The following is a 13029-nucleotide window of genomic DNA, read 5'->3' as shown; positions in this document are numbered from 1 at the left end:
ACCTAATTACGAAATTCTTAGTTACAAGTTTAACTTTTTAAAAAGAGTCTTAATATAAAAAAAATAGTATTTTAGCCAACCAGACATCTTTGCTTCCATCATTTTGACGCAATATTTTACGATGTAAATCTGTTAATATGATCATTGATTTCCGCTCCGCGTTCAACATACTAAGTTCTTGATTCTAGCTCACAAATGAACGGATAATTGTTAAATAATAAAATGTTGAAAAAGTGCAGTAACTTAAATTTTGTAGATTTGGTAGAATCTGCACTCTGAACTAATAGCAGACTTATGTTTAAAAGTGCTTATAAATTAGGCCGATAAAAAATAACCATATCACCACCACCCAACGAACATTTTAATGGTGAAACCTATACGCACTTAAAACTAACATGATCCTGATGATCCGTATTTCCATTATGAAAGAGATACGGAACCCTCGAAACTGAGAGTTTGTAGCAATGAAATTTTGTTAAACTAAAGACTTAGGGCTCTAACGCATTGATTCTACGCACCTCTTCTAAAACATTCAATAAATATCCACACTCTTCTGTACTCCTCTTAACAAAGTCTCTATTCTTCTTTACAAAACTTCTGAAATCATCTTCTACGCCGAGTGTAGCACTCTCTTCTATCAGATCTAGGAATCTAGATAGACTAAGGTGTAGTATTGTTTGCGCTAGACTTTTCTCACTACCGTTTGCTAGGTATATAACCTTAAGATCTTGAAACCAATTCTGGTTTTTATATTCGGTTATTACAGATATGTGTTGTATTGCGTCGTGTAACTGGAAAGTTAAAATTAAACTTGAAATTGAACCTGAATGCAACGCAAGCTCTACTAGATGCAAAAATGGCATTAAACGAGTTGCAAGAAGTCACCGAGGTATTACTACTGTCTTTAGGAAAACAATATTATTTTAATATTACAATTAATATGATATCCCTTGACGCCCTAAAAATAAGAATCACAGTTCTGAAACAAAATGGTAAAAATATAAAACCTGCGTGTAAATGGAAATACAAAAAAAACCATGGAATTGGAAAATTCCCATAAAATACAGTGTCCATCGATTAAAATCATGATTATAATATAGTTTTCATACATGCGAATTATTTTCTGAAGGCTGAAGATCATATAGCACCCTAAATCCTATGATATGAATAATGAAAATAACAACTTACCTAGATAAAATTTTCCGAAGACCTTCAAATAAGAATAAACAAACCTACATACCTTCAAATAAGAAAGTCATGTTTTCACTCGCAAAATATTATCGCCTCTGTCTTTTATGTGAATGCTGATTAAGATTAAAATACTTACATCATTTATGTTAATAAGGAGGCTTTCAAGAAAATCTTCAAAATCATTAAACAATATTAATTTTCGCTCACTTAGAGAGTTAAAATCTGACTTCTTGTCATCTCTTAGCAATAATGCTGCATATTCCTTCCACCGCTTTATAGGTTCATTAAACTTTCTTTCCTTTATTATTTTAGGGAATTTCATAACTCTTTTCTTTGCACGTGGTGCATTGATTTGTTTATTTGTTTTATTTAAAACTGTACTTTTTGTTTCTTTGTTCAAAGCTATTTGTGATGATTTAAAAAGGTATATAGTGTATTTAATGAGCTCGATATCTTTTGGATGTACAAGTTCGCCGTTTTTTATTTGGTCACTGAAATAATTAATCTTATATTATACTAGCTGTTGCCCGCGACTTCGTCTGCGTTTGATTTTGTTTTTAAAGTATTCAGTATCGCTATGCTTTAAATGAGTATAGTAGTATATATATATATAACGTGACTGCCAATTAATTATAGACAAATAATTTGCAATAAAATAAAATTGCGACTATAATTAAAGATCTAAGCTATCCTATCTCTTAAGTTGGACCAGACTGCTCACGAGTCACGGTGTGCCAATTTAATTTAAAATCGGTTAAGTAGTTTAGGAGTCCATCGCGGACAAACATCGTGACAAGAGATTTATATATATTAAGATTTATCTTATATTTCTTATGTGCGTTTGTATGTCACTGAACTCGTCCTAGACGGCACCCTGAATTTGGGTGGCACCCTGGATGGTTTAGATTGACAAAATAGCCCGACAGATGGCACTAGTAGTTTTATATAATTTGTCTTTTCATTGGTATTATTAAAACTTCATGAAAACATTTTGAAAGCGTGGAAGTAGAGACCAGACTAGAGGTGGATCAATGGAGATAGACCTGGAGGCGCAATACTTAAATCCAACCTAAATCTAAAATCTAGCTAATCTAGCTACTCAATGAAATTGTACGTAGTCTTAAAGAGTCGTTATTCATTAACTCTTTTGGACTTTCTACTCACCATTCACTAAAAGATGATTTATGCCTAGACCTTGGTGGAAGCGGGAGACATGGATCCTTAACTGACTGAGACTATTCACGAGATCAATATGATAATGTATTTTAATTATGTATTCTCGATTTCTAGTTAATCGAATTGATTAAATATTAAAGCAGGATATTCCAGTAAAAGCTTAGCGTGACATATCACTGTCATACCTCAACATTTCTCCTGGCTAATGATTCTTGTAATCAGTATAAGAATATCTGTTATACGGTAAAGTTATGGCGGTACTTGCTAGGATTTTTTTAAGAAAACCCCTATTTCTCCTATGGTGCTGAAATCGTAGAATAGACTCCATTTGTTACTTACATTAAATCCATCAATTTTCGTATAGCTGCCTGAATATCCACAGTTGTTTTCAACCAATTGTAATGAAGTAAGCTATCACTTTCATCTTTTATTTTATCTTTTAATACATACAACATTGAATCAAAAAGTTTCTCGAACGGGAGCTCACCAATTTCTTGACTTCTTGATTCAGTTGCTGAGCTTAGCTTAGCTTCTGAGCTGCCCATTTCCAAATGCAGCTTTTCTGGTTTATTTTCAAAACTAAGAGGATTTGGTGTTAAAGGTACAATATTACGTTGCGGTTTATTCCATCGAAAGTCCTGATTTGTTTTAACGTTTTCATTAGAATCAGCCCTTCCAAAATAATAATCAATAGCTATATTATTATGTTTTGGTGTAATTGACGTCGAACCAATATGATAATATTGATTTGCTTTTCGACCTATATAATCAGTTACTTGAGGTACATAGCCAAATAACTTTTGAAGGTATAAAATCCGTCTTATGGCCCTGACATGATCTTTAACTGTATCACTTTTATGTATACTGGATATAGGATGATCTTTTTCATTTGAGTCTGGGAAATATTTTGTACTAGTAGTATTCTTGGTAATACTCGATTTGTATACTTCGTTATTTATCTTCTTTCCTCTTCTCAAAATACGACCAAAATAGTAATTCGAATCAGCATAATCATATGGATTGTAATAAATGTCTTGGCTAACCAAATTTTGTGTTACTGGTTTTATAAATTCATAACGTTTTGCATTTTGTTCCTTATATGTCTGTTTAGTATTTCTTATAGTTTTGTGATCGTTTTCGATTTTTTTATTATTATATGCTGAAAATCGATTTCTTGTATTTATTAAGTTAGATTGATTGGCATCTTCGTCTGTTTTTCTTTCTTGGCTATCTATGTAATCGTTGTCTTCTATATTTGGTCCCAATTTGTTGTAAGTACTGAAGTATGCATTTTCTGGAGCATAATTGTAAACGGGTACGTATAAAGGATGATTATATTGTTTTGACTTATCAGTAGACATAAAATGTGGTTGATTAGCATCTGAAAATCAATTCAAATGATGAAATAACTTATTTATCCTTAAACTAATATAAAGATTCAAATTAATGTTCTGTAATATACAACGTTCAAACTATTTCAAAATATCAGCTCAGTACTTTTGTGAACTTTGCTCTTTAGGTATTCGCACCTAAGTAATTAAAAAGGAAATATTAAAAAAAAAGACAAAAAACCCGATTGGGTCAATATCCACTATCTATCCACACTAACCCATATAATCAACCAAATATGATAAGTGAGCGTGTTTAACTTATTTCTTTGCTTTTTTTTTAATTTTGATGCATCCAGTGTCGCTTTTACAACTAAAACGAATCCATTGACACCACTCAAATAACATAAGACTGCCTTTGTTTAGGTTCTATGGGTTGCCAAAGAAATAAACATACATAAATACACTCGACAGACATAACCCTCCTACTTTTGCAGTCGGGTAAAATTTGTTTTATGCAATTTCTGTCATAATTTTAGCAACTAAAAATGCCCACCCATAGTACTCGAGCACCGTAGCGGGCTTAAGTCACAAACTGCAACTCCGAGAAAACAATTATTTATTTTTAGAAGTTAGAAATAATGACCAGGTTATTGCCAAATGTGCTACGATTCTCGATTGTTTTAATAGAGTATTATTATAACTATTATGTGATAATAATCATAAAAAGCCTACCAATCTGCATTACACATTCTCAAACCTTCTTCCCTATGAGACAGGAGGCCTGCGCCTAGCAGTGGGACGTTAATAGGCAGATGTCGATGATGTTTCCAGGGTTTCATATAAAATTCAAGATTTATCAAAAGGTGTAACTTACCCACTTCAGAAACTTTGTAAATTTTAACTTTATTTAAATCGTCGTTTATATTATGTAGAGGTTCGTTATCACCAATTTGAGAGACTTCATAGTAATCTCTTTCTCTTAGGATTGTTTTATTTTCATCCGATTTTCCTTGATTCATAATATTTACTGTGTTACTTTTAACGCTCGTTAAGTGTGCTGGGCTTTCTGAAGTTTTTATGTCCAATTTATATGCAGATAAATTTTTGATTTTTGTACTCAAGTTCTCTATTTGAGAATCAATCTTTACATCGCTTAATGTCTTATCGATTGGAACAGTTTCTATAGCAGACGTTGATATATCATTTGAAAGTTTTTTAGAGACTACAGTGACGCTTCTTTCTGTTTGCAAATCTTCATATTCGTCAAACTTAGTCATACTTCTTAAATAACTGCCTTTAGATTTATGTGAATCTGAATTCGTGACGTTTATTATTGCAGTAATCGTACTTGCTTCATCTTTACTTGTTTCTGTAACGTCATTAGAACTTGAAAATGCTTTAATCGATTCTGTTTGAGAATTTACATTTATCGTACTGTTATTTAATGTAGATGTACCTTCTTTTTGGTCTTCTTCCTTATCCTCACTTTCACTTTCATATATTTTTTGTTTAAAACCCCACGTGATTTCACCATTTGTTGTACTATAAGTAGCCTCTTGAGACACTGAATCGGGTAAAAGTGTAATGTTTTCATTATTGATGTTATCTTGGAATGTATAATTTTCATTTATATTCGGCTCAAAATCTATTATTTCTGTAGTTTTTAAACTTTCATTTTTATCTGGTCCGTTAGGGGATTCAGTAATTAAAATATTTTTAGGGAATACCAAATCACTTGAAATCCCTGACTCGATCAAAGGAATTTCTTCTTCTGCATTTTCTTTCTGATCCGCTTCCAAAGTAATCGCAGCCTTGTTATCAAATTTCACAGCATCATTTTCAATCTGATCGTATATGGTTTGTACAGGAATAATATCATAAGATGTCTCAGTAGTCGTTTCTTTATTATATTTATTATCGCCGTTTGTCCTTTTCTTTCTTCTTCCTTCACGTAGAGTCAAATCGAAATGCTCTTCTTTATTATAACTATTCTGATCTGATTCAGCTCCGAATTCACTTTTTTCATTAACACTGTCTCTATTTGATACAACACGATCATATTTATCGATTTCTTTAGAATTGTGCTCTCTATTTTCGTTTTTTAAATTATCAGATTCCTCCTTGAGAATTTCTTGAACAAATGCGTCTTGGGCATCAAGTTGATCGTCAGGTATTTCAGCATGTGATTCGTTTGGTGTATCATTAGTTGTAATTCCTTCCAGGATTCTTCTAGCTATCCTATTTAAAAACTCTTGCTTTTCCTCTTCTGGTAACAAATCAATGTATTTAGCGTCACTTTCTTCGTCTTCTGCTAACACACTTTTACACATAAGGATCAGCAAAAATATTTTATGCATTTTTGCTATTTATGTTTACGTTATTTTGTTAGAAATGACATGTTTCGTACACGAAATAAAAAATACTGATTCAAAAATAGGAATTCCGTGTAAAGCTAATCATGCATTGAAAAGCGTAATTGGTTTTCCTTCATAAAAAGCTTAATTAATTTATAGATAAGATTAAAGAGTAGGTATGAATCAAGCAAGTGACACGGTTTACATAAGACATAATTGAGTAATAAAACAACTCATTTTTCAATAATTCAAGAAATAAATTTTTCCGCCATTATCAAAATTTAACTGCATTTTTTGTAAATAATCCGACCAGCCCTGATTTACTATATTATAAATAGACCTGTGACTGTAAAATGTGACGTCAAACTTTAAAGATTCGTGCATTTGCGTGCCTGAAACCATCATTATGTGGGTATATTCTAACGAATACAAATATTATGAATACGAAACTGTGGCTGTTTGTTTGTGTGGTTAGCACACAAACAAACAGACACTTTAATTATTTTTATTTATTTATATTCGCATGTTATATTTGGCTCAACCTGCACTGATCTTTATTAAATAAAGCTTGCTACAGATATTTGGCACTATTTATTTCGAAATAACTAACGGTCTGTACAAAAATCATATTAATCTATTGCTCCGGAGCCACGAAAATTTAAAACTATCGAGTGAAAGTATCGCACTTTTGAAAATAGTCATGATTCTAAAAATAAAACAATTGACAAATCTTATATCTTTATTAGGTGCCTTCATGATAACTTATTATTATTATTTAAAAAAAAAATTGAAGTATTTACAACATTATCCTGTTCAGTACGATGACAAACATTTCTTCTTTAACTTCAACTAAATCATACTTTAAATTTCATAGAGCCCCTCCACATTTTCCTACCGGTTCTCTTATTACTTCTATCTGAGCCCCACCGTGTGTTTTCTAATTCGTCGTTGATTTCCGGTGTGTTAGGTTTATATTCGCTTGGCTCATGGTTTATTTCAGGTTCGTATAGGACTGCCTCGATTTTTGGTTCAGAGTCATATTGAGCTGTCTCTATCTTAACTTTAGGTGCATTTTGAATCTTCCCAACTTGCATTTCAGGTCGATGTTGAACTTTTTCCATAATCATTTCAGGTTTATATTGAATCGTTGGTAGTGTTACTTCTGGATTATATGGAGTAACCTCAACTTTTGCTTCCGGTTCAATATCAATATCTATGGGCTTTTCATTTATTTCTTCATTCATGTCCATTTGTTCTTCAGCTTCCTTTAACAACGCATCCATGATAATATTTTGTTTTTTACGGTTTTGGTTCCGATTTTGTTTCTTTATACTAACGTTTTCTTTTACCGGTATATTTTCGGTTTGTTTATTAGTGTTTATATCAAAATCTTCTCTGTTAACGTCTGGGTCTGCTATTTTACCGATTTCCATGTTGAGGTCGTAGAAACTGGGTGATTCTTCACATGGAATTGATTCTCTGGGTCTTGTGCACACTAGTACTTCCTAAAGAATTAAAAGAAATTAGAATTAAATAGTACATAAGGTTCATATTTCGATATGTAACTTAACAAAATGGTAATCCCAAATTAGTGCTTATACGAAAAAGATAAATAGAGAATGAGTTGAAGGATCACTTTAATATACTATGAGGTATAGACTATGAACATCACGAAAGCAAAGTCGGAAAAAACGCTAAGCAAAAACGAAATAATAAAGCAGACGGGCTGCGGGTGGGTTGTTGTATATTGTGTAGGGCTCCGGATAAAAATTGTATGTAAAAAATTATTCATCAGAAGTTATTTCTTGAAGCACTCTAGATTTATATATATATGTACCTGATTAAACATAGTTTCCTTTGGGCATATGAAACTGAATTTATATGTGATATTGCGTCCAGTTGTAGTCTGTGTAGGAAGGCACACGTGGAAAAGTTGACACTCGTTGTCCACATCAGCATAATAACCGTAGGTGCGGTTTTCACAGCTGAAAGAATAAAAAATATATAAAATGATAGTCATATGGTCACCCGGTTATGTATGGTTTACTTAAAACTATGCCAAATCACGAATTTCTTAACCTAGGAAAAACTTCTATCGGATCGGATGATGCTTAGAGAAATAAACTTTTCACCAACTTTTAGATGATCACTAACGACGTAGTGACGTGCACAGGGTTATTGACCAGGGTATGCATAAAGAAGGCAGATGCCATAAAATGGAACAATCCTTCGCATTAATGGGATATACAAAAATGTAAGGTATGCAGAGCTTTTGTGCATGTATGAAGTGCACGCCACTGGATGTAAGGCGCCATCTGTAGTTGCGACATCGGTGGTGCATTATGCTTAAGGAACTCGTAAACTGACTTTTGACAGATGAAAATAATTCAAATTCGGAATAACCTTAATTCAATACGAAAAATGGAAAATATGATAATGCAAACAAACAAAATACTACACCTTGTGGCAAGAGTCATAGACAAGTTAGGTTATTGAGTTGCCTAGTAAAAAACAATTTCTGAAAGGTATACCTAGGAATCTTCTAAACAAGCCGTTACTCACTTAGGCATTGCCTTGTTCGTCATTAGTGAAAAGGGTATTATTGTTTGAACCGTATATTTAACTTTTGACTTTTGTTGATTAGGTACATATACATCATCATAAGAACCAATGGGTTGTTATGATGATCTCATTATGATGATGGTTCCCATAATGAGAAGGGGCTAAGGCAGTAGTCCACCAAGCTTGCTGGCTGGCTGATCGATGGACTCCACCAGTGGCGTGCATAGAGGGTATGCACAGGGTATGCAGAAGAGTATGGAGAAGAAAATCTCCAGTACGAGTTATAAATACACAAGGGTAGGCTTTTTATAACTCTTACAATGCCTACCCTTAAGTTTTATATATAACTCGTACTGGATCGTATTTCATCTGCATACCCTGTGCACGCCATTGGACTCCACGCACCTGTTGGAACATTAAAGCGGAGCTCTGGAATTCAGGTTTTTATTTTTTAGAAATGCGTAATTAATACAAAATAAAATAAGTAGTACGGAGGAAAACTATGATCGCGTACAGCTTATAACAAAAAAGAATGGAAAAAGAAGGGGAAGGACTTTGTTCAGCAGTGGAATCTATCTTCTATCTATATATATAAAATAGAAAGTATGTGAGTATGTTCCGTATAGGCTCCGAAACGGCAGGACCGATTTCAATGAAACTTTCAGGGAATCTCCGGATTGACCTGGCGAGTAATCCTGTAAAGTTTGGTGACGATCGGAGCACTCCTACTTTTGAACAATCAAACTGTCAAATACAGCTTTTTTTTAATATGATGATATTCTATTGTTTGGTGTACATGGGTGTAGATAATGATATTCACCTCGAGAAGAGAATAGAAGAGAATGAATACGGAGAGAAATAAATGATTTTATAAGGATTTATTGATATTATAAGATTTAAATTAAAAATTTAATGATGTAAGTTTATTGTTTAAATAAAATAAAGCAAAATCTAGCCCGGCGAAGCGGGCTGGGTAGTGTACCCAGCCCGCTTCGCCGGGCTATATATAAAATTGATACTAAATACTTGTTAATTAAAAAATAAGAAAATAACGATAACAGGCTGTAGCAATGAACAAATAAATAAAATGCCTTATTTAATTCTTAGGTAAAACTTTTTTGGTTCAATCCTTATTACCTAAAGCCCTCGCCGGGAATTTAACCCTGAACCTATTTGGACCATTTTCAAATTGAGAGCGCACGTATGAGCCGAAGCGGCAGAAAATAAAAACAATCGTGTAATTTGACGATCTCCCCGGCGCAATTGTGAGGGCTGTGCGAATAAGTGCGAAGATGCGGGCTCGATTGCCAGCCGGGGCAATTTGAGACAATTTCTAAACTTCTCCGACACTGATATATTTTCTCTTTCTCTGGAACTGGTCTAGTGACAGACTTTAACCGTAGCCCGTTATCACCCTACCGACAAAGACGAAAGCGATTTACCGTGTAAAGCGATGTAAATGTACCGGGTAAATCGCGTGTAGAAATCGATAAATAAAACTAAGTTAACCTAACATAACAGCTAAGCTCGTTCTCATCTTAGACATCATTTACCACTAGCAGACCAAATTGCACCTGTAACCTTCAAAGAGGAATAAAAAACATACCTGAATGTATCAGTGATATTTTCTCGAATCGAAGTTGCGTTGGCGGGCAAATTTAAGGCTTCGGCTGTAGTTTGGTTAACCATCTCCTGCAAAAAGAGATTTTTACAAATTGGCTATATCGAACACGTGCTGCTACGCGTGCTGTTTCATATAAAATCGTAGTGATTATTAAGTCAAAGGTGCGTTTAAAAAATCCCATATGGATATTTTTCACCCTGGACTAAAAATATACATAATACGCCGTGTGGTTGAGGCAGATCGGAAGACAGTTGTCATGATCCCTCTTCTTCCGGCCAGTGCCGAACTAGGCGACTAAGGAGACAAAGGGTACCAGCGTCCTCCGTGCTACTACTACATTCTATATAGTGATTATAGGCAAATTCCTCCAATTGGAAGATGCCTTTATTCCAGCAGTGTACTGAAGTCAGTAGGCTATTGATGATGATCCCATCATCATATCAACCTATTACCGGCCCACTACAGGGCACGGGTCTCCTCCCATAATGAAAAGCGTTAAAGCCGTAGTCCACAACGTTGGCCCAGTGCGGATTGGTGGGCACGCCTTTGAGAACATAATGGAGAACTCGCACGCATGCAGTTTTCCTCACGATGTTTTCTTTCACTGTTCAATCAAGTAATATTTTATTTACTTAAAACGTATATAAATTAGAAAAGTTAGAGGTGCGTGCTGGGATTCGAACTCTGCCCCCCGAAATTGAAGCCAAAGTCCTTACCATTGGGCTATTACCGCTTCTTCCATAGCTCCATATTATTAGGTATTAATATACTTTATTTTATGATATAAGCGCTTTAAGCCAGCGCTGCGAGAGCTTTGACCACAATTTATTGGTATTGAAATTCATATAGATTTGTATCTATTTTGAGTGAAACATTAAAGCAGTAAGCGATACCGTAATTTCGATTAGGTACGACATATTAACCCCTACGATTTCTACGCAGCATGCTACCGGAATGCTTAATCACTTCGCGTCACATTTTTGTCTTTAGGGTAGTAACGGTGGTGGCCACGACGAAAACCTTTCACCAGACCGGACCAATAAAAATCCAAGAATATACCCAAACTAACTGTGTTGTTAGGGTGGAATAGTCCTTACAGAGGACTGATCACTTGTCTGGCAATGGCAGGCGTCCCCTCAATAAATAAACTGTGCTGTAGATGGACCCCCGGACCTCCCACTTATAAAACAACAACGCTGACCAGCGCCAGTGAATTTGGCAAAAGATTCTAGCTTAGAGCTTCGATTTTAGTCAATGGAGTTGAGTTAAAAATTGCGCAATGGAAGAAAACCCAGTTTTAAAAGATTGCTTACTCTCATCATTTTCATAACTGCATTACTTTGAACTTCCATCTCGATTTCATCACCGAACGCGTAAATAGTAAATACAATGAACAATACACTTCTTAGTAATATGGTCCCCATTTTGAATTAAATTTCCTTCAAAAGTTTAACGTTAATATCACAGCTTTAATCTGAAAAAAAAGATCTTCATTACGCCACTGGTGAAAGAGTTAGGTAGAGTTAGATTAGAATTTTATTCGACGGCCGAGTGGCGTAGTGGGCAGCGACCCTGCTTTCTGAGTCCAAGGTCGTGGGTTCGATTCCCACAACTGGAAAATGTTTGTGTGATGAACATGAATGTTTTTCAGTGTCTGGGTGTATATCTGTATATTATAAGTATCTATGTGTAATATATTCATAAAAAAATATTCATCAGCTATCTCAGTACCCATAACACAAGCTACGCTTACTTTGGGGCTAGATGGCGTTGTGTGTATTGTCGTAGTATATTTATTTATTTATTTATTTATTTTAATTTTAGACACAAACTGGGTTTTTTGCAACATTTGTAATGAAAATATAATAATATTCTGAGGATACCACGATGTTGGAGGAAATCGTGCGTAGAGAACGCATTTTTGTAGATCTGTGTGATTTACGTATAAAAAAAAAAGTATAGTTTGCACTGTATCGGGACCGGCGACTTAAAGTGCTCTCCTTGGCAATGGGTAGACACCACCTATTTCTTAACTCTAGGCTGGCACGATTTTTATTAGAAAAACCTTTGGTAACAATTCTTGGCTGGAACCAGGCATCGAACTTAGGACGTCATGATCCGTAATTTAAAGCAAAAGTATTGAAGAAAAGGTTAACTTGAAACTAAATACAAAATAACTTAACTAAAAAAAATAACTTTTAATAATATTGCTGTGTTCCAACTTTGAACTTCTTGAAGTTTAGGTACATAACAAGAAAATATTATAAAAAAAAAAAATATTTATATGATACTTACCGAACACTCCAATTCCAAAGAAAATCACATAACACAATTTGTTTTTTTTTTTTTTTATGTAATGTAAAGAATAAGATTTTAAAAATTACTATGGATTATAAAAATTACTGAAAATTGTAAAATAAAGTTTAAAAAATGAAAATAATAAATCACGTCATGTAAGTACTTGTGCACAGTTTCGCAAAATGTATCAGAATGCGAAATTTTTCATGCCATCTCTGTCTTTTATAAACGTTCTGGGGTCCGCGTTATTTATTCGCGGAATTTCGTATAAGGATTTGGTAGTGTTGACAGAAAAATACGAAATTCTTCAAAAACTTTATTAAGTGTGTAGTATGTCCGCCTATGTAATTTTAAATCCATTTACTGAAACCCTAAATTTAATTTTATACTCTTTCTTTAGGCTCGCGCTTACCCTTTCTTCACCATAATCCCATTATGGTGAAGAAAGAGAAAGCGCGAGCCTAAACCTAATAAAAAAAGCTTTTCGTTCATC

General features: G+C 34.0%; 2 protein-coding genes across 2 annotated transcripts; both read right to left on the bottom strand.

Moving 5' to 3' along the window:
* Window positions 1-39: 39 nt before the first annotated feature.
* Window positions 40-6096, bottom strand: LOC120625019. Its single transcript, XM_039891929.1, has 4 exons — window positions 4573-6096; window positions 2707-3748; window positions 1328-1682; window positions 40-791 (listed from the first exon to the last, which is right to left on the bottom strand). Exons 1-4 carry the CDS (start codon window positions 6053-6055, stop codon window positions 489-491), a joined length of 3183 nt encoding a protein of 1060 aa, XP_039747863.1. The 5' UTR covers window positions 6056-6096; the 3' UTR covers window positions 40-488.
* Window positions 6097-6906: 810 nt separating this feature from the next.
* Window positions 6907-11662, bottom strand: LOC120625018. The gene is made up of 5 exons (XM_039891928.1): window positions 11552-11662; window positions 10221-10306; window positions 7890-8037; window positions 7165-7557; window positions 6907-7068 (listed from the first exon to the last, which is right to left on the bottom strand). Exons 1-5 carry the CDS (start codon window positions 11660-11662, stop codon window positions 6907-6909), a joined length of 900 nt encoding a protein of 299 aa, XP_039747862.1.
* Window positions 11663-13029: the final 1367 nt, after the last annotated feature.

This window comes from Pararge aegeria, chromosome 7 (assembly GCF_905163445.1).
Source record: "Pararge aegeria chromosome 7, ilParAegt1.1, whole genome shotgun sequence".
NCBI classification, from domain to species: Eukaryota; Metazoa; Arthropoda; class Insecta; order Lepidoptera; family Nymphalidae; genus Pararge; species Pararge aegeria.
The sequence above is the reverse complement of the archived record's forward strand: the minus strand, read 5'-3'. Positions and strand labels throughout refer to the sequence as shown.